Below are 27,706 nucleotides of genomic sequence, written 5' to 3' on the forward strand. Positions count from 1 at the left end.
TTGAACAGATCCAGAACCCAAGACTGGGCATGCAAGAAGCACTTTGCGCCATCAGCAGCAGCAGAATTGTACTCAAACACAACCTGTAACTTAATGGCCCGCCTTATCACCCATTCTATGATTACTGCCCCCAAGCTAGATGATCAGCCCTGGTCCAATGTAACGTGCAGAAGTGCATGCTCTAAAAATGATGTATTAACCTGGTGAAGCTACAATACAGGACTATTTATATGCCAAACAACATAAGCAGCAAATAATAGATGGAGCTGGTCAAAACTCTGCTATGCTACCACTTCTAGCTGTGAATGGCAGTGGGCAATTAAACAGCTCACTGGAGGAGGCTCCATAAATATCACCATACTCAATGATGGAGGAGCCCAGCATCTCAGTGCAAAAGATAAGGCTGAAGCATTTGCAATCACCTTCAGCGAGAAGTGCTAAGGGGATGATCTAACTCAGTCTCCTCTGGATGTTCCCAGCATCACAGATGTCAGTCTTCAGTCTATTTGATTCACTCCATTTGATATCAAGAAATGGCTGAAGACACGAGATGCTGCAAAGGCAATGGGCCCTGACAATATTCCAGCAACAGTCCTGAAGACTTGTGCTCCAGAACTTGCTACACTCCTAGCCAAGCTCTTCCAGTACAGGGACAACACTGGCATTTAGCCAGCAATGTGAAAAATTGTCCAGGTATGTTATGTACACAAGAAACAAATTCAACCCATCCAATTATTGTCCCATCAGTATATTCTCGATCATCAGTAAAGTGATGGAAGGAGTCAACAACAGTGCACTCAAGTGGCATCAAGTCAGCAATAACCTGTACGTGGACGCTCAGTTTGGATTCTGCTAGGGGCACTCAGCTTCTGATCTCATTATGGCCTTGGTTTAAACATGGACAAAAGAGTTGATGTCAGAGGTGAGGAGAGAGTGGCTCCTTGACATCAAGGAGCAGTAGCAAGACTGGAGTCAATGGGAATCAGGAGGAAAATTCTCCACTGGTTAGAATCATACTTGGCACAAAGGAAGATGGTTGCTGTGTTTGGCATCCAGGAGATCCTAAAGGTAGTGTCCTAGGCCAAAGCATTTTCAGCTGCTTCATCAATGACCTTCCTTCCATCACGAGATCAGAAATGGCGATGTTCACTGATGATTGCACAATGTTCAGCAACATTTGTGACTCCTCAGACAATGAAGCAGTCCACGTCCAAATGCAACAAGGTCTGGACAATATCCAGACATGTTCTGACAAATGGTAAGTAACATTTGCACATCACAAGTGCCAGGCAATGACTATCTCCAAAAAAAAGATGGTCTAACCATCGCCCCTTGACACTTAATTGCATTACCATCACTGAATTCCCACTATCAACATCCTGGGGGGGGGGGGGGGGGGGGGGGGGTGGTGGTGGTTGCGTTTACCATTGACCAGAAGCTGAACTGGACTAGCCAAATAAATACCGTGGCTACAGAGCAGATTGAAGGCTAGGAATCCTGTGGCAAGTAATTCACCTCTTGACCACATCCCCAATGCAATTCCAGCATCTACAAGGTGCAAGTCAGGATTGTGATAGAATGCATTGCGCTTGCCTGGATGGGTACAACTCTAACACTCAAGAAATTCGACACCATTCAGGACAAAGCAGGCCACTTGATTGCAACCCCTTCCACAAACATTCACTCCCTCTGCCAACAGAACAGTACCTATGTGCATCAACTAAAAGATATGCCCAGGAACTCACCTGGTTTCCTTAGGCAACACCTTCCAAACCCATAACCATGGCAGAGCAGTGGCACAGAGGATAGCACTGCTGCCTCACAGACCAGGAACTCAGGTTTGATCCTGGGCTAGAGTCACTATATGTGTGGAGTTTGCACATTTTCCTAGCATTTGCATGGGTTTCTTCTGGGTGCTCCAGTTTCCTCCCACAGTCCAAAGATGTGCATGTTAGGTGGATTGGCCACATTAAATTCTCCTTCAGTATACCCAGACAGAGTGTGGTGACTCAGCGATTTTCATAGTAACTTCATTGTATTGTTAATGTAAGCCTACCTGTAACTAATAAAAAAAACTTTAACTTTCACTACTGTCTAGATCTAGGAGGATGAGAGCAGAAGATACCTTGGAATACCACCATTTAGAAGATCCTCTCCAAGCCCCTCACTACCCTGGCTTAGTCAGAGTCATTGAGATTTACAACACAAAAACAGGCCCTTTGGCCCAACTTGTCCATGCCGCCCTTCTTTTTTGACCCCAAGCTAGTCCCAGTTGCCTGCACTTGGCTCATATCCCTCCATACTCATCTTACCCATATAACTGTCTAAATGCTTTTTAAAAGACAAAATTGTACCTGCTTCTACCAGTACCTCTGGCAGCTTGTTCCAGACACACACCACCCTCTATTTGAAAAAAAATTGCCCCTCTGGACACTTTTATGTCTCTCCCCTCTCATTTTAAATGCCCACTACTTTTAGACTCCCCTACCTTTGGGAAAAGATATTGAATATCCTGCAGATCTGTGCCACTCATTATTTTATAGATCTTTATAAGGTCACTCCTTAGCCTTCTATGCTCCAGAGAAAAAAGTCCTAGTCTATCCAGCCTCTCTTTATAACTCAATCCATCAAGTCCCAGTAGCATCCTAGTAAATCTTTTCTGCTGTCTTTCTAGTTTAAAATATCCTTTCTATAATAGGGTGAGAAGAACTGTACACACAGTATTCCAAGTGTGGCCTTATCAGTGTCTTGTACAACTTCAACAAGATGTCCCAACCCCTGTATTCAGTGTTCTGACCAATGATACCAAGCACGCTGAATGCGTTCTTCACCATTCTGTCCACCTGTGACTGCACTTTCAAGGAGCTACAAACATGTACCCCTAGATCACTTTGTCTGTAACTTTCCCCAATGCCCTATCATTAACTGAGTAAGTCCTGCCCTGGTTCAAACTACCAAAACACATCACCTCGCATTTATCTAAATTAAACTCTATCTGCCATTTGTCAGCCCACTGGCCCAATTGATCAAGATCCTGTTGCAGTCCAAGATAACTTTCTTCACTGTTCACTATGCCACCAATCTTGGTGTCATCTACAAACTTACTAACAATGCCTCCTATATTCTCATCCAAATCATTTGTATGAATGACAAATAACAGTGGATGCAGCACTGATCCCTGAGGCACACTGCTGGTCACAGGCCTCCAACCTTCTACAACCACCTTCTGGCTTCTGTCAAGAAGCCAACTTTGTATCCATTTAGATACCTCACCCTGGATCCTATGAGATTTAATCTTATACAACAACCTACTGTGTGCAACCTTGTCAAAGGCCTTGCTGAAGTCCATGTAGGCAACATCAACTGCACTGTCCTCAGCTACCTTCTTGGTTATCCCTTCAAAAAGCTCAATCAAATTTGTGAGACATGATTTTCAACTCAAAGCCATGTTGATAGCCCCTAATAAGTCCTTGCGTCTTTAAATACTTGTCGATCCTGTCTCCCAAAATATCTTCCAACAACTTACCCACCACAGATGTGAGGCTCACTGGCCTGTAGTTCCCAGGCATTTTCCTGCAGCCCTTTTTGAACAAAGGAACATTTGCCACCTTTTGCTGTTCCTTCGCTGTCAGTGGGTCAAAATCCTGGAACGTCCTCCATGACAGCAAAGTGGATGTACCTACACCTCAGAGACTGTTGTGATTTGATAAGGCAGCTTACTACCACCTTCTGAAGGGCAACTAGGGATGGGCAATAAATGCTGGCCAGCCAGCAACTCCCTTTTCCCATAAAATGAATCTTAAAGGATGGGCAAAAATCTCCAAAAATAAAATCTGCCCAACTGTATGCAGGGTGAAGAAAACCCATTTGTTCACCATTCCTAGCTATAATTTTCTGCCCAGTTCCAAAACAGTTGCTTTACAGTTCCAGAATTTAAAATGCTACCGATCATGTCTCCAGTTGATTAGATGATTAATAACTCAATTAGCTGTTTCAATGAATCATACTATCATACTACTTTGTGTTTTTAAAAACCATTGCATTCTACACAAAGAAATTTGATAATGGAAAAACTGTGGTCATATACAGATTTCTTGATTGTGAAATAATACTCAACAAGTATAGTGTCAAGATTAATCTAAAACAGTCTTTACTGAAGGTATGCCACCCACTTTTTTCAAGATTTCTTCCATTTGTGGTTTAAAAAGTTAACTGTTATACAGTCAAAAGTACAATGGTCTGACCTCACCCTTCTGCCTTTTACTCAGGTGTGTAAAATAACCTAGAAGAATTTGTCCTCTTTCTTGGGTGGGTCTATGTAGTCACTTTTTTTCTTTGAATGCTACAATAATGCAATATACAGTAAACTAATTGGACAACATCTTGTTAAAATTATAGGGCATTATTCCAACACTCCCCCCAACATTCATTCCATTCAAAGATCAAAATAACTTTAAAACTGCCAAATATATGATCTATCAGAATTTGGGTGGAGGTAGGATGTGCATTGCATCTGCTAGCCATCTTGCAGAGTGGGGGTTTCACATTGGAATGCAATAGGTATTCTTTGTTACATTGCAGCCAGTCACATGGTCTCCATACTTCATCAAGTAATGTTGGTGGAATGACCTGACATGAATTACACCAATTGTGATTGGTGCCAGGATGCAAAGAAATATGATGTAGCTGGGATTATGGAGATATGGCCCCAAGGTAGCCAAGGATGGGAGCTAAATATTGAAGACTATTCAATGTTTAGGAAGGACAGACAGAAATAGAAAGTTGGTAGAGTTGCATTACTAAAGATATTGATGCAATATTAAGGCAAGTTATTAACACAGATGATATGGAATCTGTACGGATCAAGTTAAGAAACACTGAGGGGCAAAAAACATTCTTGATGGTGGTATACAGAACAAACTGTTGGGAATAGAATTAGATAGAAAATCAGATGTATCAGATCTGCGATTATGGGTGACTTTAATCTGCACATCGATTGGGTGAGTCAAATTAGTCACAGTACAATAAAAAAGGAACTTCTGCAATGTATACTGGATAGTTTTCAGGATCAATAATATTAGGAACCAACAAGGGATCAAGCCATCTTGGACTGGCTATTGTGCAATGAGAAAGGTTTAGTTGGCAATCTAGTTGCAAGGACACCCTCGGGGATGAGTGAACGTATGATAGAATTCTTTATCAAGGTGGATAATGAGAAAGTTGATTTTGAGACCAGAGACCTGAATCTCTCTATGATGGTATGAGGCATGAATTGGCCATCATGAACTGGGAAATATCACTGAATGGAATACAAGAACTAGGATTAGGAGGCCATCTGGCCCCTCGAGCCTGCTCCACCATTCAATAAGATCATGGCTGATCTTTTGGTGGACTCCGCTCCACTTACCCACCTGCCTCCCATAACTCTTAATTCCTTTACTGTTCAAAAATTTATCTATCCTTGCTTTAAAAACATTCAATGAGGTAGCCTCAACTGCTTCACTGGGCAGGGAATTCCATAGATTCACAACCTTTCGTATGAAGAAGTTCCTCCTCAACTCAGTCTAAGTCCACTTATTTTGAGGCCACGCCCCTAGTACTAGTTTCACCCGCAGAGGAAACAACTTCCCTGCTTCTATCTTATCTATTCCCTTCATAATCTTTTATGTTTCTACAAGATCTCCCCCTCATTCTTCTGAATTCCAATGAGTATAGCCCCAGTCTACTCAATCTCTCCTCATAAACCAATCCCCTCAACTCCAGAATCAACCTAGTGAATCTCCTCTGCATCCCCTCCAGTGCCAGTATATCCTTTCTCCAGTAAGGAAACCAAAATTGTACACAGTACTCCAGGTATGGCTTCACCAGCACCTTATACTTTAAGATTGGAAAACGGCTAATGTTACGCCGTTGTTTAAGAAGGGTGCCAGGCAAAAGGCAGGGAATTATAGGCCAGTTAGTTTAACATCTGTTGTAGGTAAAATGTTAGAATCCGTCACCAAGGAGGAAATAGCAAGGCGTGTTGAGGGGAATTGCTTGATAGAGCAGACGCAGCACGGTTTCGTTAACGGGAAGTCGTGTCTGACAAATTTATTGGAGTTCTATGAGGATGTGTCTAGGGCGGTGGATAGAGGAGAGCCGGTGGATGTGGTCTTTCTTGATTTTCAGAAGGCGTTTGACAAGGTACCTCACAAGAGGTTATTGCAGAAAGTAAGGGGGCATGGAGTTGGGGGTAGGGTGTTAGCGTGGATAGAGGATTGGTTGTCAAATAGGAGGCAGAGTGTGGGGGTTAATGGGTGCTATTCAGATTGGTGGTTGGTGACTAGTGGAGTGCCCCAGGGCTCGAAGGGCTAGATGGCCTACTCCTGCTCCTATTTCTTATGTTCTTATACAGCTGCCACATAACCTCGCTGCTTTTAAACTCCATCCCTCCAGCAATGAAGGACAAAGTTCCATTTGCCTTCTTAATTACCTGCTGCACTTGCAAACCAACTCCTTGAGATTCCACACAAGGACACCCAGGTCCTTCTACACAACAGCGTGCTGCAATTTTTTTTACTATTTAAATAATAGTCCATTTTGTTATTCCTACCAAAATGGATGACCTCACATTTACCAACATTGTATTCCATCTGCCAGACCCCCATCCACTCAGACTATCTACATCCCTTTGCAGACTTTCAACGTCTTCTGCACACTTTGGTTACCACCCATCTTACTGTCATCTGCAAATTTTGACACACTATACTTGGTCCCCAATTCCAAATCATCTATGTAAATCATAAACAATTGCAGTCCCCACATTGATCCCTGAGGCACATCACTAGTCACTGATCGCCATTTACCCCCATTCTTTGCTTTGTTTTAATCAATCCTCTATCCGTGCTAACACATTACCCATAACACCGTGTACCTTTATCTTATGTAGCAGTCTTTGTCAAATGCCTTCTGGAAATCCAGGTACACCACACCCACAAGTTCTCCATTGTCCACTGCACATATAATGTTCTCAAAGAGTTCCACCAAATTAATCAAACATGACGTTCCCTTCATGAACCTATGCTGTCTCTCACCAATGGGACAATTTATATCCAGATGTTTCACTATTTCTTCCTTGATGATAGATTCAAGCATTTTCCGTACTACAGAAATTAAGCTAACCGGCCTATAGTTACCTGCCTTTTGTCTACCTCCTTTTTTAAACAATGGTGTCACATTTGCTGTTTTCCAATCTGCGGGAACCACCCCAGAGTCCATCGAATTTTGGTAAATTACCAGTGCGCATTTGTTATTTCTCCCACCATCTCTTTTAGTATCCTGGGATGCATTCCATCAGGACCAGGAGAGTTGTCTACCTTTAGCCCCATTAACTTGTCCAACATTAGCTCTTTTGTGATAATGATAGTTTCTCCGTTCTCACCTGCCATAGCCTTCCTGTCATCAATTTTTGGCATGTTATTTGTTTCTTCCACTGTGAACATAAGAACATAAGAAATAGGAGCAGGAGTAGGCCATCTAGCCCCTCGAGCCTGCCCCGCCATTCAATAAGATCATGGCTGATCTGTCGCTGCTCAGTTCCACTTTCCTGCCCTCTCCCCATAACCCTTAATCGCCTCTCTTATCAAAAACCCATCAACCCGCATCTTAAAAATATTTAGCGAGGCAGCCTCCACCACTTCAACAGGCAGAGAATTCCAGAGATTCACCACCCTTTGAGTGAAGAAGTTCCTCCTCAACTCCGTTCTAAACCGCCCCCCCTTTATCTTGAGGCTGTGCCCCCTAGTCCTACTGTCTTTTTTGAGCGGGAAGAGTCTCTCCACCTCTATCCTATCCATCCCATTCATCATCTTATACGTCTCAATGAGATCTCCCCTCATTCTTCTAAACTCTAACGAGTACAAGCTTAGTTTATTCAGCCTCTCCTCATAGCTCAACCCCCTCAACTCCGGTATCAGCCTAGTAAACCTCCTCTGCACTCCCTCCAAGGCCAAAATATCTTTGCGCAGGTGCGGCGCCCAAAACTGCACACAGTACTCCAGCTGCGGCCTCACCAATGCCCTATACAGCTGCAGCAAGACCTCCCTACTTTTATATTCAATCCCCCTCGCTATGAAGGCCAGCATCCCATTCGCCTTCCTGACCACCTGCTGCACCTGCAAGCTGGGTTTTTGCGACTCATGCACAAGGACCCCGAGGTCCCTCTGCACCGTCGCCTGCTGCAGTTTTTCGCCCCGTAAGTAATAGTCCTTCCTACCATTCTTCCTACCAAAGTGGACCACCTCACACTTGCCAACATTAAATTCCATTTGCCATTTCCTGGCCCATTCGCCCAGCCTATCTAGATCCTTCTGCAGACTCTCCACACCCTCTGCACAATTTGCTGTTCCCCCAATCTTGGTGTCATCAGCAAATTTCGACACCCTACACTCGGTTAAGACCGACACAAAATACCTGTTCAATGCCTCAGCCATTTTTTCATTTCATTAGTACATCCTCCTCATTCTCTAAAGGAATGTTTACTTTAGGCACTCTTTCATTTTATATATTTGTAGAAACTTTTGCTATCTGCTTTCATATTCTGAGCAATTTCACACAAAATCCATCTTACTTTCCTTTATAGCTTTTTTGTGGCTTTCTGCTGACCTTTAAAGATTTCTCAATCCTCTAGGTTCTCACTAATCTTTGCCACTTCATATGCATTTTCTTTCAATTTGATACCCTCCTTTATTTCCTTAGATATCCATAGCTGATTATAAGGAAGGGCTGTTGAAAAAGATACTTTTGCTGAGCACTGTGAAAGATTGCTTTGAAAGTCCTCCACTCCTCCTCAATTGTCCAACCATACAGTTTTTGCTCCCAGTCTACCCTATCCAACTCCTTCCTCATCCCTTTGTAGTCTCCTTTGTTTAAGTACAAGTCACTGGTATTGGATTTTACTTTACATGCTCCATCTGTATTTTAAATTTAACCATACATAAGACCATAAGAAATAGGAGCAGGAGTAGGCCATCTAGCCCTTCGAGCCTGCCCCGCCATTCAATAAGATCATGGCTGATCTGTCATGGCTCAGTTCCACATTCCCGCCCTCTCCCCATAACCCTTAATCCCCTCGTTTATCAAAAACCCATCAACCCGCACCTTAAAAATATTTAGCGAGGCAGCCTCCACCACTTCAACGGGCAGAGAATTCCAGAGATTCACCACCCTTTGAGTGAAGAAGTTCCTCCTCAACTCCATTCTAAACCGCCCCCCCCCCCCCTTTATCTTGAGGCTGTGCCTCTAGTCCTACTGTCCTTTCTGAGCGGGAAGAGTCTCTCCACCTCTATCCTATCCATCCAATTCATCATCTTATATGTCTCAATGAGATCTCCCCTCATTCTTCTAAACTCTAATGAGTACAAGCCTAGTTTATTCAGCCTCTCCTCATAGCCCAACCCCCTCAACTCCGGCGTCAGCCTAGTAAACCTCCTCTGCACTCCCTCCAAGGCCAAAACATCCTTGTGTAAGTGTGGCAACCAAAACTGCACACAGTACTCCAGCTGCGGCCTCACCAATGCCCTATACAGCTGCAGCAAGACCTCCCTACTTTTATATTCAATCCCCTCGCTATGAAGGCCAGCATCCCATTAGCCTTCCTGACCACCTGCTGCACCTGCAGGCTGGGTTTTTGCGACTCGTGCACAAGGACCCCGAGGTCCCTCTGCACCGTCGCCTGCTGCAGTTTATCGCCATGTAAGTAATAGCCCTTCCTACCAAAGTGGACCACTTCACACTTGCCAACATTAAATTCCATTTGCCAGTTCCTGGCCCATTCGCCCAGCCTATCTAGATCCTTCTGCAGACTCTCCACACCCTCCGTGCAATTTGCCTTTCCAATCTTGGTGTCATCAGCAAATTTCAACACCATACACTCGGTTCCCTCCTCCAGATCATCTATATAAATGGTAAATAGCTGAGACCCCAGCACCAACCCCTGGGGCGCTCCACTAGTCACCAACCGCCAATCCAAATAGCACCCATTGACCCCCACTCTCTGCCTCCTATTTGACAGCCAATCCTCTATCCATGCTAACACCCTACCCCCAACTCCATGCCCTCTTACCTTCTGCAATAACCTCTTGAGGTACCTTGTCAAATGCCTTCTGAAAATCAAGACAGACCACATCCACCGGCTCTCCTCTATCCACCGCCCTAGACACATCCTCATAGAACTCCAATAAATTTGTCAGACACGACTTCCCCTTAACGAAACCGTGCTGCGTCTGCTCTATCAAGCAATTCCCCTCAAGATGCCTTGCTATTTCCTCCTTGATGACGGATTTTAACATTTTACCTACAACAGACGTTAAACTAACCGGCCTATAATTCCCTGCCTTTTGCCTGGCACCCTTCTTAAACAACGGCGTAACATTAGCCGTTTTCCAATCTTCTGGCACTTCCCCAGAATCCAGCGACGTTTGGAAAATAACCACCAAGGCATCCACCATCACCTCCGCCATTTCTTTCAGAACCCTTGGATGCATTCCATCCGGTCCTGGGGACTTGTCCACAATCAGTCCCTCCAGTCTGTTGAGCACCGCCTCTCTAGTAACAATAATGTCATTGAGACCCTCCTGTCCTACCATCTCTCCATCGCTAACACCCGGCAAATTATTCACGTCCTCCTCCGTGAAGACCAAAACAAAAAAGTTATTCAAGGCCTCAGCCATTTCCCCATCCCCTACCACTAAGTCCCCCCTCTCATCCTTTAAGGGTCCAACATTCACCCTAGCCAGCCTCTTCCTTTTTATATATTTATAAAAACTCTTGCTATCCTTTTTTATATTAAGTGCTAGCCCAGCTTCATATTTTATCCTACCCTTCTTTATCAACTTCTTTGTCAATCTTTGTTGATTTTTAAACCTCTCCCAATCCTCTTCTCGCCCACTACTCTTAGCTACTCTAAACGCCTCCGCTTTTAATTTAACACTTCCCTTCATCTCCTTCGTTATCCACAGCTTATTACCTCTCCTCCTATGGTCCTTTTTAACCATTGGAATAAATTTCTGCTGAGCACCAAGAAAGATCTCCTTAAAGATCCTCCACTGCTCCTCAGCAGACCTACCTTCCAACGCGCTCCCCCAGTCAACATTCACCAATTCTTCTCTCATCCATCTGTACTCCCCTCTGTTCAAACAAAGGACGCATGTCCGGGAACCCACTTTCTCCTCCTCCATCTGCACCAGACTCTCCCCAAGAGGATTCTTCACCACAAGGTCCCTAATTCTACCTGCCTCGTTACATAACATCACATCACTTCTTCCAAGAGGATCCCTAATTGCAAGATCAATTATTCCCATCTCATTACACAGGACCAAATCTAGGATAGCTTGCTCCCTTGTTGGTTCCATTACATACTGTTCAAGGATGCTATCATAGATACTTTCTATGAACTCCTCCTCAAGGCTGCCTTGACCAATCTGGTTTCACCAATTGATATGTAGATTAAAATCCTCCAAAACTACTGAAGCAATTTTTACATTCAGTTATTTCTTTATTTCTCGCCCCACCATGTTGTCATTATTTGGTGGCCTATTAATGACTTTGTCTCCTTACTATTTCTAATTTCCACCCAAATGGATTCAACCTTTTTTCCGCCCCCCCCCCCGCCCCCGCAGAACCTACATCATCTCTTACTACCGCTGACTTAATCCTTAAGTATCAAGAGCTACACCACCTCACTTACCTTCCTGTCGGCCCCTCCGAACAATCTGATACTCCTGGATATTCAACTCCCAGTCATGATTGTCCTGCAACTGTCTCTGTAATGACCATCAAATCATACTCATTTGCAATGATTTGTGCTGTCAACTCATTTACCTTGTTTCAAATACGAGCATGCCGATAAAGCACCCTTATGCTAGTTTTTGTACTTTTTTTTGAATTCTAACACTTCCATTAATAACATCTCCTGAGTTCTTTTAACTTTTTTCCTGATTTTTGATGTAGTTAGAACCCTCTCCCCACGTTTTGTCCTTGCTCCCTCCTTCTTAGACGCCTTAATGGGTTCCCATCCCCATGGCACATTAGTTTAAACCCTCCCCAACTGCTCTGGCAACCACTCCCCCTAGGACATTAGTCCCAGTCCTGCCCAGGTGTAACCCATCCAATTTGTACAGGTCCCACCTCCCCCTGACACCATCTCTTCAGCCACGTATTTATCCAATATATCCTCTCATTTCTACTGACTTCTTTATGGAAGGGCAGTAGACACCAATGGCAGGCATTCATAAGAACATAAGAAATAGGAGCAGGAGTAGGCCATCTAGCCCTTCGAGCCTGCCCCGCCATTCAATAAGATCATGGCTGATCTGTTGTGGCTCAGTTCCACCTTCCCGCCCTCTCCCCATAACCCTTAATCCCCTCTCTTATCAAGAACCCATCAACCCGCTTCTTAAAAATCTTTAGCGAGGCAGCCTCCACCACTTCAACGGGCAGAGAATTCCAGAGATTCATCACCCTTTGAGTGAAGAAGTTCCTCCTCAACTCCGTTCTAAACCGCCTCCCCTTTATCTTGAGGCTGTGCCCCCTAGTCCTACTGTCTTTTTTGAGCGGGAAGAGTCTCTCCACCTCTATCCTATCCATCCCATTCATCATCTTATACGTCTCAATGAGATCTCCCCTCATTCTTCTAAACTCTAACGAGTACAAGCTTAGTTTATTCAGCCTCTCCTCATAGCTCAATCCCCTCAACTCCGGTATCAGCCTAGTAAACCTCCTCTGCACTCCCTCCAGGGCCAAAATATCCTTGCGCAGGTGCGGCGCCCAAAACTGCACACAGTACTCCAGCTGCGGCCTCACCAATGCCCTATACAGCTGCAGCAAGACCTCCCTACTTTTATATTCAATCCCCCTCGCTATGAAGGCCAGCATCCCATTCGCCTTCCTGACCACCTGCTGCACCTGCAAGCTGGGTTTTTGCGACTCATGCACAAGGACCCCGAGGTCCCTCTGCACCGTCGCCTGCTGCAGTTTTTCGCCCCGTAAGTAATAGTCCTTCCTACCATTCTTCCTACCAAAGTGGACCACCTCACACTTGCCAACATTAAACTCCATTTGCCATTTCCCGGCCCATTCGCCCAGCCTATCTAGATCCTTCTGCAGACTCTCCACACCCTCCGCACAATTTGCCTTTCCCCCAATCTTGGTGTCATCAGCAAATTTCAACACCCTGCACTCGGTTCCCTCCTCCAGATCATCTATATAAATGGTAAATAGCTGAGGCCCCAGCACCGACCCCTGGGGCACCCCACTAGTCACCAACCGCCAATCCGAATCCATTCAGGGAACAAATATGTGGATTCCAAAAGTTTTTTTTATCCCTATTTGGCATAAGAGTGGACAGGGAGCTATGGCTATACCACAGTTTACAATGGAAATTAGAGATAACTTTAGATTCAAAAAGAAGCATACAAATTGGCAAGAAAAAAGCAATAGACCCAAGGATTGGGAGCAGTTTAAAATTCAAAGATGGAGCAAGGGATTAAGAAGGGGAAAATAGAATAAGAAAATAAACAAGCAGAGAACGTAAAAACCAACTTTAAAAATTTTTATAGGTATGTAGAGAAGAAGATTGACAAAAACAAATGTGGGCACCTTACAGTCAGAAACAGAATTCATAGCGGAAAAAATGTTGAGGATTGAAATTCATACTTCGCTTCTGTCTTCACAAGGAAGTGAATAATGTACTGGAAATTCTGAGAAATACAAATTTAATTGAAGAGCTGAGAAATGGTTTTGGAGAAATTAATAGGTTAAAAGCAGATAAATCTCCAGGGCTTGATAACTCTCATCCCAGGGTACTTAGGGAAGTGGCCCTAGAAATAGTAAATCCATTGGTGGTCATTTTCTGAAATTCTCTGGACTCTGAAATGGTTCCTACCGATTGGGGGGTAGCTAATGTAAGCCCATTATTCAAAAAGGGAGGTTGAGTGAAAACATGGAAAAAACAGGACAAGTGAGCCTAATGTCAGTAGTAGGGAAGTTGCTTGAATCCATGATCAAGGATTTCATAGCACAGCATTTGGAAAGAAGTGGTATAATCAGACCAAGTCAGCATTGATTTACAAAAGGGAAAACATGCTTGACAAATTATTGGAATTGTGTATATAACTAGTAGAGTTGACCAGGAAGAACCAGTGGATGCAGTTTATCTAGACTTTCAGAAGACTTTTGACAAGGTCTCACATAGCAGATTACTATGTAAAGCAGATGGGATTACAAGTAGTATCTTGAGATGGACAGCAATATGATTAGCAGACAAGAAGCAAAGAGTTGGCATAAATGGGCCTTTTTCCGATAGGCAAGCAATTACTAGGGATCTTTGCTAGGGCTCCAACTGTTCACATTACATATCACTGATTTGGACAAGGGAACTAAATTTATTTTTGCCAAATTTGCAGATGATACAAAGCTGGGTGGGAAGGTAAGCTGTGAGAATGCAGAGATGCTTCAGCATGATTTATCAAGCTGAGTGAGTGGGCAAACAGTATAATGTGGATAAATGTGAAGTCATCCACTTTGGTGGCAAAAATAGGAACACAGATTATTTGAATGGGTGTAAATTGTGAGGTTGATACTCAGCAACACCTGGCTGTGTACAGCAAGTAGTAAAGGCTGCAAATTGTATGTTTGCCTTCATACCATGAGATTTGAATATAGGAATAGATATATTTTACTGTAAATGTATAGGATGTTGGTGAGGCCACACTTGGAGTATTGTGTGCAGTTTTGGTGTCCTTATCAGAAGAAGGATGACCTCGCTCTAGGAAGAGTGCAACAAAGGTTTACCAGGCTGTTTCATCGGATGGCAGGACTGTCATGAGGACAAACTAAATCAGGTGGGATTGTATTCATTGGAATTCAGAAGAGTGAGAGAGCATTTTATAGAAACTTATAAAATTCTAACAGGACTAAACAGGGTAGATTCAGAAAGAATGTTCCCAATCGTTTGGGGGGGGGGGGGGGGGGGGGGGGGGGGGCGATGGGGAGGCGGCAGCTGGGGCATCCAAAACTATGGGTCATAGTTTGAGAAGGGGTAAACTTCTAGGACTGGGTTGAGGAGACATTTCTTTGCCCAAAGAGCGATGAATGTGTGGCATTTACTGCCACAGATTTGTAGTTGTCAAAACCTTGTGCAATTTCTAGGAGGAAGTCTATGCACTTCTTGGAGCTACAGGGATCAAGGGATATGAAGGGGTGGTGGGACTGGGGTATTGAATTTGATGATCAGCCCTGATCATAATGACGAAGGGCTCAATGACCTACTCCTGCTTCTATTTTCCATGTTTCTAAAAGTGAATTCCGACTAAATGTTACTTGCAGTGGCCTGTAAGATTGTGGTAGAGAAGTTATTGTGATAACCTTGTCAAATGTAAATAGAATTATGCCATTGCCAGATCTTATCTGGATGTCAGATTTAAGGAAATGAAGTAACTCCATAATAGATTCCAGTTTAGTGTAGAAAGTAGACATGTCTCTCCTGACATTCTCATGTAACCGTACATTGCCAAGATTTAACTTGAGAGATGTGGGTATTATGTACCAGAGTTGCAATTACACCATATACTGATTTATCTCCACTCCCACCCCCCCACCTCCAAATCCATTATTGCAACTATAATGTCCAAAGAAATTCCCATGCTGAACCCGCAAGTGCAAGTGTATCTGCAAAAGGAGATTTAACAGCACTTAGCAGCAAGTAATGCGCCAAAGATAATGTAGATACTTTGTGTAAAGCAGAATAAAAACTTTAAATTAGGAAATAAAATTCCAATCACACTTCTCGCCAGTAATTAACTTCATAATTAGTCATTTGTTGAGCTCCAGCTAATCAGAAAAATGATATCATTACTCATGTTGACTAAATAAAATAGATATGCGATATGCAAAGGGACATTGCTGTTTGAAAATCATAGAGAAACTTATTGTTATTAGTTACCTGACATGAGTCTTTACTGAGGAAAAAAACAATTGCTACTTATGTTGGTTGGTAATTTTTAAGACAATGTATGAACATTTTTAAAATTTATCTTGTTTTTTTAAAGCAGTCATGTGGTATTGTTGAGATAGTGGTAGAAATAAAAGGAGTTGTAGGTATAAGAGAATCTTTTTGCTTGCTACTCTTACTTTATGCTTTCCAGTGCTGCTAAATGACAGGGCACCTTTACTCTCAATGTTTCTTGCCTGAGTGCTATTACAGAAAAATGGAATCACAAAATACAATCTCAAAAACGTCAAAACTCCAGAATATGTAATAATACAATGACTTCTGTCACCAAAACAACGGTTCCAATAAAAGTACAACCCGAGTTACATGGTAAAACACCCTTGCTGTAAAGTAGCGTAGGCTCCAACTTACCACAAGATACCTGCAAGTTGATGTATTAAAATAGTTCATAATGCATACACTTTCTGTTCAACATGCCTGATGCATTAAACTCTGCTAAAACTTTGGCATTATGCCTGTATTATGAAAATTCCAGCATCACACTTTGACTGATTAGGTGAAATTATATATTCATAAAACAGCAAGAAATCAGAACTATGCGACTAAGAAGAAAATTATTCCAGAGCCCTAGACAATTGTAGCAATCCTACTGTTATGCTAACTAAAATCTGCCAAATATTGGACTAGGATTAAACCAGAGTTATGGGTGTCCGTGTTGGCTTTTAAACGTATTTAATCAACTCCCATTCCTCTCCCTGCCTTCATACATTCCATCCTAATTTTAAGGACAGGGAAGCTTCATTCACCAGCAATACTGGGATTCATTGCAAAAAATTATTTGATGTTTTTAAAAAACTTCAACTTACTTGAATTAAAAAATTTTGATTTTAGTTTTTTGTATTTCGTATTTTATGACAAGATTACGATAAATAGAATTTATTTACAGGTTTTCAAATTAAAATGAACCAAAAATGCAGTTAAAGGAGAATATACCTCCCACGCTAAAGCATAAGTAGACTCGGTCAGATCTCTCAGCATTCAGGCAGGGTAAGAAACATGGAGAGCAGAACAGATTGTGAAAATTTAGAGTATGGAATCAAGAAACAATAACACCAATAAACAATCTCAAACCTATGATATACTTTCATTTGTTTAAATCAGATATAAGACTGATCTAAAACACGACTGATCAAATAAAGATTAACAGAAGAACTAAGCCAGGCGCATTTCCCTACCCCCACTATGCCGCTAAAAAAATTGAGGTTATGTCAATTAAAAATTTCAAAACAGTGTTTGACAGAATATAGAGGGTACAGACCAGCCACAATCTAACTGAATGGTAGGACAAGTTTGAGAAAATGAATAGCTGACTCTTAACTCTAAATGGCATTTTAAATTAGTACTGGCTGGAGAAATATTCCCATTTCAGAAAACATTTTAAGTAACTTTTGTCTGTTCTTTATTAGAACATGTTTCCACTATTTACCATCCAATGCTAGCAGCAAATACAGCCTGTTTGAACTGCAAGGACATAATACCCAGGTACACAAGTTGGCTGGTACAAATTGCTGTAGCCCACATCAACCAAGGCGCAATTACATATTTGTCACCTTCAAATGTTTGATTGCCATTCAATTCAACAATGATGAATTGTTTTTTGATCTTTGTAAGCATGAAATATATAATCATTTATTATCTTGTTTTCCACATACTTCAAACAGTATATTTTGTTTTTGCGGGAAGCCTGTTTCATCTGGAAGACAGTCCACATCTTGTTTCAGTCAGCTGATAAGCAGTAACAGGCAAAAATAAATATTCTGCAGGCTATCAGGTCTACATTTTGATATCTGCGTCCATGATCAGAAAAAGAGTTGCATCTATTACTGGGATAGGTAAATTCAGATTTAACTGTCACTTTTTATTATTCATTCATCTGCCTCATGCAAAATAAAATTAGTAGCTTGCCCAAAGACAGTCTCCACCTGATAGGAGCAAACACCAGTTCTATTTATAAAGTTTTGGTAGCACAATACATTTCAGTATTACCAAGTATTCAGTTACAATCTTTGGGTTTAATCATCATTTGCTGAGATGATGCGCAGCAGAAAATTCAATTGGTATCGTAGGAAATACAAGCATGCTGAATCCAAGAAAACTTAAAAAAAAGCTCCAATCCAATTTCAGGAGTAAACTTTCTGAAAAACTATTGCAACATTTGCAATCTTTCCTGTGAACATTTTTTTTAAAAAGTGAGATTACCAATTAGTATCTGATCAAAAGCAGCTCAGGCTGTGGATTCATGCCCAATGAGAAACAGACTGTGATTTTACATCAATATTTTATGTTGAACCATTGTAGCAGAGGTTTAGCCTATCAGTTGGATTGCTGAAGCCCCAGAGACAAAATATCATTCTAGCTCACTGTATTCTTTTGATGCACAGGAATATCCTAATTTAAACAATTCCATAGCTGACGTAGATAAACTTTCAACAGATAAAAAACAGCCCGGACAATGTCCAAAAAAATTTTAAATGCCTTATTTCTACTACAATTGTCTCAAGTGCAGTACAAGTTATTAGCATTCAGTTCTCTAAAGTAAAAGTACATGCAAAGGTTTGTGACAAATTTATCAAGAGAATTTTTTTCTGGCTTGCATTTTATATGTTCTTGTACTTTAGATCAGGTCAAAGCTATTGTACTTACAATTTAGCTTAAATATAATCCATGTATTACCCATAATGCACAATTTTAATATTTCATAATCAGGCTGACACAATAAAAGGCTATTAATAGAATACCATTAAGTTATGTTAAATTCTTTAATTTCCGAGACTGTTATATCCATACATCTAATATCTTAAACATTTTTCAACAAAATAGGCTTTTAATGGAAACAATGGTTGATTTAAGAGTTGTGGTGATACCCGCTGCTTTAAAATGTGGCTTTGTACAAACATGAATGTCAAAAAGGTCCTGGACACACCAAATAGTTATACATGTAGCTTGCATCCACATTACAGCAAACTAAGGTTAGTGGTCCAAAATACATCAGCCGTGTTCAGCATTTACTAGAGACAGCACAAAGGAAAGACTGGCTCTGAAAGCAAGATAAATCCCATTGGCAGATGAAGACCAGAAAACAATACTGCACTGATCGTTCCAACCTTTGTGTTTAGACTCTAATAAATAGCCCTGAGCTTTAATACTATTGCGAAGGGACAATAATTTAAAGGCCAAACCTGCAGCAAGTGTCTGTGTGATGTGCATATTCACAGCTTTAGCTAAATGTGCCACACTGGTCTCAACAGTACTAATTTCAATAGATAATTCCTGACAACAAAGATTCTACTGTGTAGACAGTGGTTACGCGCAAGATTATTTGTGTTATCATACAACTTTTGTCCAACAAAAACAATTAGTATTGGCTTACATTTACAGTATTAAGATTAATTGCTTTTTAATGGGAATTATTTTTTTTCCAGTACTTTGAGATCTACAAGATGCGCCTAGAAAAAAAATACTACAGTGGAAAATGAAGTAAGCTTGAGTAGAGGGAGGTACAATTCCAGATTAATTGCTGTAACTTTGTCCTTCTGGGGGTTGAGCGAGTTTTCCGTTTTCTTTACACATCATTTGACGCCGAAGTTCCGTCAGAACGGCTTTGATACTATATGAATTCTGCCATTTAGCTAGGACTGGTATGCTTTTTGGATCCACCTGGAGAAGATGCAAACAGGAATTACACAAACATTTGCTGGAGGATTTTTGGTCACTTTTGATTTAAACGCAAATAGTTTTAGAAGTGGATCAGGCAAGGCTTTCCCACATCAAACAATTATATTTCCATGTACTTATTCTACGTATACTATAAATATATATTATACATACACTCAATCTCTTTTATTATGAGCAAGGCTCAGAGAACCAATATTTGACACTGACATTCATGGTATGCAAAAGGAAATAATTATTGTAAAAGGTACTATACAAAAATATATGAGCTTGAAGTATTTCCATTTATTCAGGTACAACAGATGTATAACGTCACACTATTGGTGGAAGTTATATGTAAAACTAACAAAATAAAAAAAGACAAAAAAATAAAATTCTTGGAGCACAATGATGAATTAAAACTTTCTGTATGCAATAAGGCATATTTGTAGTCTGAAAGAGGGCGGCATCTGTATCCTTTCAGTTATAGTGATCCATTATTTAGAATTGCTCCATCTTGTGGTATAGTCCAAACTGGACTGGTAAATGAATTTCAAAAATGGTCAGCTCCAGAGCCAAATCTATAACCATTCCAAAGCAGAACTCCATACAGTTGTCATTTGACTTATCTTGTATCCAGTCAACCAGGCTTGTAGTATAACAGCATTAAACAGACAATAATTAAATGGCCAATCACTAAAATGTAAAACAAGATAAAACATAGCTTTTACTGACAATATGTTAAAAGCTAAATACACTTTCCACATACTCGTCAAAAAAATTTGCTACCCAAGGTTTCTCACTTCTTCTCAAAGGACCAATTCCAATTTGGCAAACAATTGTATTGGCATCTGGGCACTTTCAGTTTCTATTCAAGTGTAAAATCATTCAAGAGCAGCAGCAATCTGGAATTCTCTCCTCTAAAAGGGTCTTGTTCCAGGAGTGATAAATTTTTTTGTTAGGTAAGGGCATCAAGCAACATGGATGAAAAATTAATAAACAGAGTTAAGGGTGGAGATCAGCCAGGACTCCACTGACTGTCGGAACAGGCCCAAGGGGTTGAATGGCCTATTGCTATTCTTTTGTGTGCATCAGCAGACTGACATGATAATCGACACGATAAGCCAAATGTTCTTGTGGATCGTCCAACTGCTACATAGCCAAGCTTCATCTACGAGTGAAGGATTGCCTACTGGTAAACCAAATTCAAAACTTAGTTTAATTTTCCTCTTCCTAACCCATACTGTTGACCTCTGCCATACTATCCTAGTGTACTGGCCCCAGTGGAGAAAAGCTCAAGGGGTGGAGATCAAGGATAAAACATACAAGCTCTGGTTCTGCAACTTGCTGAGCCGGAGGATGAATACAGTACTCAATTTTATGATGGTCTGCTTCATACTGAAAAAATTAATGATAATGTCTTAATGAAAATTAAGCCACATGAAGAGTCAAATCCTCCAACCATTTCAAAGAAACCTACCAACCAGCATTCACCCCACTACTTTGTGGCAATGAATTCAGTTTTGGACGCCAAATCAAAAACAGTAGTTAAAGTAATGTAGTCATTGAAAAACAAACACAGCTATCCATGATGGCAAATATAAACTTACCGTTCCATTGGAACTATTTACTCCATTCATATTTATTTTTGTTACAAATCTAACATGTGGAGCTACCTCTGGATATCTAGGACCACAGTCTATTTTAAGGCTGTATATTCGGTTTTCATAAATTGTCTGTAAAATAAAAAGTTGCATGGTTTAGCATTACTGTTTAATAAACCAAATGCATTCAAATATTTAAAAGCTAAATACTGCAGATGAAGGAAGTCTGAAATAAAACCAGAAATCATTGGAACACTTAGCACATTTGGCAGTATCTGTAGAGAGAAACAGAGGTTAAAGTCTTGAGTCAAATATGACTTCCTTAGAACTAGAGTAGGGTAGAAGTCTAGCAAAGACAGAAAATGCTGGAAAATCTCAGGTCTGACAGCAGCCAGATCATCCAAACTCTAAACATTAACCCTGTTCTCTCCTCACAAAAGCTGTCAGACTTGATATTTTCCAGCATTTTCTGTTTTTGTTTCAGAATACAGCATCCACAGTAATTTGCTTTTATCCTTGGGTAGAAATGTTTCTGATCAGCATAATTCATTGAAAAGTCAGGTGGGACAGGAAGAACAAAAGGGAAGGTCTGAGATTGGGTAGAGGGCAGGAGCGATTAAATGACAAAGGCGTCCTGGGACAAAAAGCCAAGGAAGTGGAAATGGTTGTAATGAAGAGATAAAGTATTTGTCCAGATTGTGTGTAAATGCCAGAATAATGAATTTTTTGCCTTTAGGCAGAGTTTATGTAAACAAGATTGGCAAACAAAGAAGAATCAAAATGGGGAAGGAGTTCCTAGACTGAAATTGTTGAACTCAGTTTGAAGTCAAAAGGGTGCAAAGTGCCTAATTGGAAGATGAGATGCTGTTCCTCAAGCTTGTGCTGAACTTCATTGGAACACTGCAGCAGGTCGAGGATAGAATTGTGAGCGAGAGAGCATGATAGTGAATTAAAATGACAGGCAACCAGAAACTTGGGATCATGCTTGTAGATCAAGCAGGAGAATTCTAGTAAATTTCTCAGTGGAAAATGCTGAGAATACTTAAATCATGATGCAGCATCTGTAGAAAGAGAAACAGGGTTAGAGTTTGATGTCAATGATCTCTCATCCTGTTGTTCTGATGAAAAGTCATCAACTAAAATATTAACTGTTCCTCTCTTCATAGATGCTCCCTGATCAGCTAAATATTGCCAGCATTTACTCTTTATATTTCAAGCAGCATGTGAATAACGCATCCATGTACAAAAACCACTGAAATTTTATGTACAGATATACAGGTTAATCAAAAAGATGAATATAATTGCTATCCTTTACTTCAAAAGAATTGTAATTCAAAAGCGAGGAAGCAATGCTTCTGTTGCATACAGCCTTGTTATGGAGAACTGAATTCAGGTTTGAATACCAAATCTCAAGAAATAAAGGGACATTAGGTTCACCAAATATCAGGATTTATGCAGCAAATTAAGGCAACATAAATTTGCCTAGTAGTCACTTGAGTTTAGACATTTGAAGGGTGATCTAACTGAGCGCTTTAAAATGATTAAGATGTATGACAGTTGCTCTGTATTCAACCTATTTAGTGCGGACACAATCTAAAAATTAGTGGTAAGCCACTTAAAAGCAGTCTACGGTTTTTTTTACAAAAAGCAAAGTAAAAAGTTGGAACTTGCTCCCCAAAGGTAGCATGTGCTGCATCAATTGAAAACTCCTCGACAGTGACTGATAAATTTGTGTTAGGTAAGAGCATCAAGGAATATGGAACAAAAATAAGCAACTACACGCGAGAAAAACATAACCTAAGAACATAACACAAGAACAAGGAGAGAAGCAGGCTATTTGGCCCCTCGAGCCTGCTCCGCCATTCAATAAATCATGTTTGATCTTTTCGTGGATTCAGATCCACTTACCCACTCCCTCATCATAACCCTTAAATCTTTTGCTGTTCAAAAATCTATCTTTGCCCTAAAACATGGCACAAGGTAGCCTCAACTGCTTTATTGGGCATTTCACAGATTCCTCCTTAACTCAACCCTAAATCTGTTCCCCCTTATTTTGAGGATATGCTCCCTAGCTCTAATTTCATCCTCCAGTGGAAACAATCTCTCTGCTTCTATCTTATCTATTCCATCCATGTCCTTGTCCTCCACAATCATGGAAACATAAAACTTAGGAGCGGGTGGAGGCCGTTTGGCCCCTCAAGCCTGCTCCGTCATTTGTTAAGATCAGCCAACTTAATAGCTTAATCCTGCTTTCTCCCCATAACCTTTGATCCCATTCATCCCAACTGCAATATCTTGAATACAGTCAATATTTTGGCATCAACTATCTCCTGTGGTAACGAAGTTCAGAGGCTCACCACTCTTTGGGTGAAGAAATGTCTCCTCACCTCCGTCCCAAATAGTTTACACCGAATCCTCAGACTGTGACCCCTGGTTTTGGACTCCCCCACCATCGGGAACATTCTCTCTGCATCCATCCTGTCTAGCCCTGTTAGAATTTTGTAAGTCTCTATGTGATCCCACCATATTCATCTGAATTCTAGCGAAAACAATCCTCACCTAGTCAATCTTTCTTTGTACATCAGTCCTGCCAACCCTGGAATCAGACTGTAAACCTTTGCTGCACTCCCTCAAGAGCAAGAACATCCTTCCTCAGAAAAGGGACCAAAATTGCACACAATATTCTAGATGTGGTCTCACCAAGGCCTTGTATAATTGCAACACATCCCTGCTCCTGTACTCGAATCCTCTTGCAATGAAGGCCAACATGCCATTTGCCTCCTTTACTGCCTGCTGCATCTGCATGCTTACCTTCAGCGACTGATGCACAAGGACACCCAGACCCCACTGCACACTACCATCTCCCAATTTACAGCCAGAGTGTAACCTCATTTTAAAATCACATTTTATGAACAAATCAAGCAACATACTTAAATTCTTGCCTTATACCCTCAAATATTATAAGTTTAGATTCTAAGCAGGCTTTTACTTTAGCTTATTTGCCTGTAACTGCATGAAACTGTACTACTGAACTAGTCAAAACCAGTACAATGCTGATAAGGAATCTGAATCCATACATATTCTCTTAGTTAGGAATTTTGTAGATTAAGATCAATTGCGTGCCCTAGTAATTGGTCAATTGGCTCACATAGTTTGTAAAGGAGAGGTCTAATTAAACTGTTTAGGATCTAAGAAAGAATACTGAAACCATGTTTGTTGAAGCAGAGAAAAAAAGATCCAAAGGGATTTGAGAACTACAGAAAGCCTTAACAGATTACAGAGATCCAAAGAGATTTTAGCAGTTTGAAAACCTCAAGACAAATTCAGTCTGATTTTTTGCATGCTCCCTTGCCCATAGTCAAAATGGGAAGCATAATTTGCTAGACTGTGTTAATTACTGCCTAATTTTATTAAGCTATAATTTTATGGCAAAATAGATTTTTCCACTTTGCTATAATTTTTCTGTTGACTTATAATCATGATTTACCTACAGAAATAAGGTTCTATAGCATATTTGCTGTGACACTAGATTGGTAATTCCGAAATCTGAATAAATAAAATATGGGGAAACAAGGTCAAATCTCACCATAGCAAAGTTAAATTTAGTTAAATGAATTTTGTAAAAACCCACCCTTTATTTAGAGAAGATCATCTATTACAGATCTATCTACAGGAGCAGGCATCAACATAATTCCACCCCCCCCCCCCCCCACCCCCCACACACCAAGTCTTCCAATAATAACACCATTCCCTTTGGAAAACCACAACTGGATCTACCTTCACCACAATGCGTATTCCAAATCCTAACCACTCACTGCATAAAACGTTTTCCTTATGTCTATTGCCAAAGAGCTTAAATCTGAGCCCTTTGGTTCTCACCCTTTCCACCAATGGGAACTGTTTTGTTCTATCTGCTCTGTCCAGCCACCCCTTCATTTTGGGCACCTTTAATCTTGAGACAGTCCACTGCTTCTCCAACCTGTCCAAATAAATGAAGTTCCTCATGCCAAGAACTTGAATTGTTTCTGCATCCTCTCCCAATGCCTACAGTCGAATCTGCAGTAGACAATGACTCACTCCTACCAACTGAACCTCCATAAAGGAATGCAAAATAGAAGCATAATCAGAGGTCTCATTCAACTTAACAATTCTTACTTGATAAAGCTTACCATCTTTGGCTGTCATGAATAACTAATAACAAGGGAACAAAGATTGTTTTCTGACAATCATTTGGTTCTGTTATACAATGTCTGAGAGAGCTAGAACAATGTAGAAAATAACAGGCATATTCTGGAATTTATTTCTGTTGGGTTCATTACTCAGAGCTTGAAGTTGTTGTGCTTTTTGGATAAAGCCATTTGTTTTTGCAAAAAAGAATTTCAGCTGAGCTCCCTAAAAACTGGTCAACTGTAAAAAGGTTGCACAACGAAAGCAGATCATCAGAGACCGAATGCTGTCACCACTCTGGGCCAAGTTATCTACCTCAGCCGCTGCAGCTGGATACATTTATAGGTATATAGTGGAGTCAACCAAAGCCCCCAGCTGGGATTGCTGTGGAAACAGGACAAGACTAATCTTGAGCACTCTGAAATCACAGGTTCCATCATTTTCACCCCGCACCCACCACCCGCCCCCCAGACTCTCAAAGGTTGACCAACTACTGGGGTATTTTCTCTTGAATCTCTTCCCCAGTCTAACAACCCATGAGGTGTAAATCTGGTTGAAGCATTCTCACCTTCTGAAGTTTAGACTATTGTGGAGTTTGGAGACCTTGTCTGGTCATTTCCAGCCTTTTAATTTAAGCACACATCTGCTCCTCCGTCTGCTTTCACCTTGCTGCTTCTCCAATCAAAGCTACACTTCTTCCACACTCTTGCTTATCCTCCAATTAGATTCTTTTTCCACACTCGAAACTCCTCCAATCACAGCTGCATTTTTCTTGTGTTCTCTCTAACTGCTTGAGCTTTTACATTTGGGTTTAATGCTTAGCACCACTCTCCTCACCTGAGCTTCTTGTTGCGTGCGTCTCATTTTTATAATGTGCAGGACATTCCAAATAGCTGCGCAGCCATGCACGGGTGCTCCTGAGAGAGAACATAGGAGAGGACCTGTGGATGGAGGAGCTGCAGCAGGAATATGCGTGAGACAGAATTTGAGATTGGAGGATTAGATTCTGTCTAATGCGCTTGCTGCTCCTCCAATCAAAATTCACGGATGTAACATTTCTTGATTTTTTTTTCACCTGTCATTTATTTTTGGGAACTACTGGTGAGATTTGCAGGACAAATTTGCTCGCTGCCTCCATGTATTTTGAACCATGATCAGAAGGCATAGTAATATCAACCCTGGTTCCATAAAGTCAAACGGCAGCAGGACAAGCACTGATTGGGAAACATCCCGCTGATTATCACCAATCCTCCTCCTGCCAGCAATGAATTGGTATTCTTCCATGTTGAGAGTGGCAAGCGCACAGAATATACTCTGGATGGAGGGCTTCAATGTCCATCAACAGGATTGGCTTGGTAGTACCATAAGCATGTTCCTGCTCCAGCTCCTCCAATCATAGGTCCTCTCCTATGTTCTCTCTTGGGAGTGCACGTGCATGGCCACGCAGCTATTTGGAATGTCCTGCAAACTGTAACAAACAGGACACACGTAACAGAAAGTTCATGTGAGGCGAGGAACGCTAAGCATTAAACCCAAATGCAAAAGCTCAAACAGTAGAATCTTGAAGGACGTAGCTATCAGGTGGTGAAACAACAAATACAAGCAAATGTCTACTTGACCTCTTCTTCACTATCTGTCTCAGAAACATTGATGTATTAACACTAAGGATACTCCCCATTGTGTTGTGTGACAATGTCACTGTGAAAATAGAATAGATTTCAAACAGATTTAACCATTTAAAACCTCCATGAGGCACCAAGGCCATCAGAACTGTATATCACCACAAACTGTAACCACATGGTCCACATAAAACAGTGCAAAACATTTTTCAGAAACAATTTAAAATGTTCAAGAATATATTCCATTGTAAAACAAAAATTCAGCATGAATGTTTCAGCCATGGCTTACTGTAGATGTTGGTGTAGAAGTAAGGAGGCACATTGGCACAGTGGGTAGCTCTGCCGCCTCAGTGCCGGGGACCCAGGTATGATCCCCAGCTTGGGTCACTGTCTGTGTGGAGTCTGCATGTTCTCCTGGTATCAGTGTGGGTTTCCTCCCACAATTAAAAATATGCTTGTTTGATGCATTGGGCACACTAAATTCTCCTTCAGTGTACCCGAGCAGGCACCAATGTATGGCGATTAGGGGATTGTCACAGCAACTTCACTGCAGTGTTAATATAAGCCTACTTGTGACACTAATAAATAACTGTAAAGCTTAAAGTTGACCTTTGAAG

General features: G+C 41.2%; 1 protein-coding gene across 3 annotated transcripts in view; it reads right to left on the reverse strand.

The window, feature by feature from the left end:
• Positions 1–18,788: 18,788 nt before the first annotated feature.
• The window catches only part of LOC145353952 (ubiquitin-conjugating enzyme E2 variant 1-like), a 43,643-nt gene continuing 34,725 nt past the window's right edge, over positions 18,789–27,706 (reverse strand). For all 3 annotated transcript variants that reach the window (XM_080204975.1, XM_080204976.1, XM_080204974.1), the window contains exons 3-4: positions 21,310–21,435; positions 18,789–19,705 (exon numbers count right to left, since the gene is read on the reverse strand). In XM_080204975.1, the coding sequence (XP_080061101.1) occupies positions 19,559–19,705; positions 21,310–21,435 (273 nt within the window). In that variant the 3' untranslated portion in view covers positions 18,789–19,558. The remainder of the gene's footprint in view (positions 19,706–21,309; positions 21,436–27,706) is intronic.

Source organism: Carcharhinus amblyrhynchos, chromosome 16 (genome assembly GCF_965287045.1).
Source record: "Carcharhinus amblyrhynchos chromosome 16, sCarAmb.v2.hapA, whole genome shotgun sequence".
In the NCBI taxonomy this organism is placed as follows: Eukaryota; Metazoa; Chordata; class Chondrichthyes; order Carcharhiniformes; family Carcharhinidae; genus Carcharhinus; species Carcharhinus amblyrhynchos.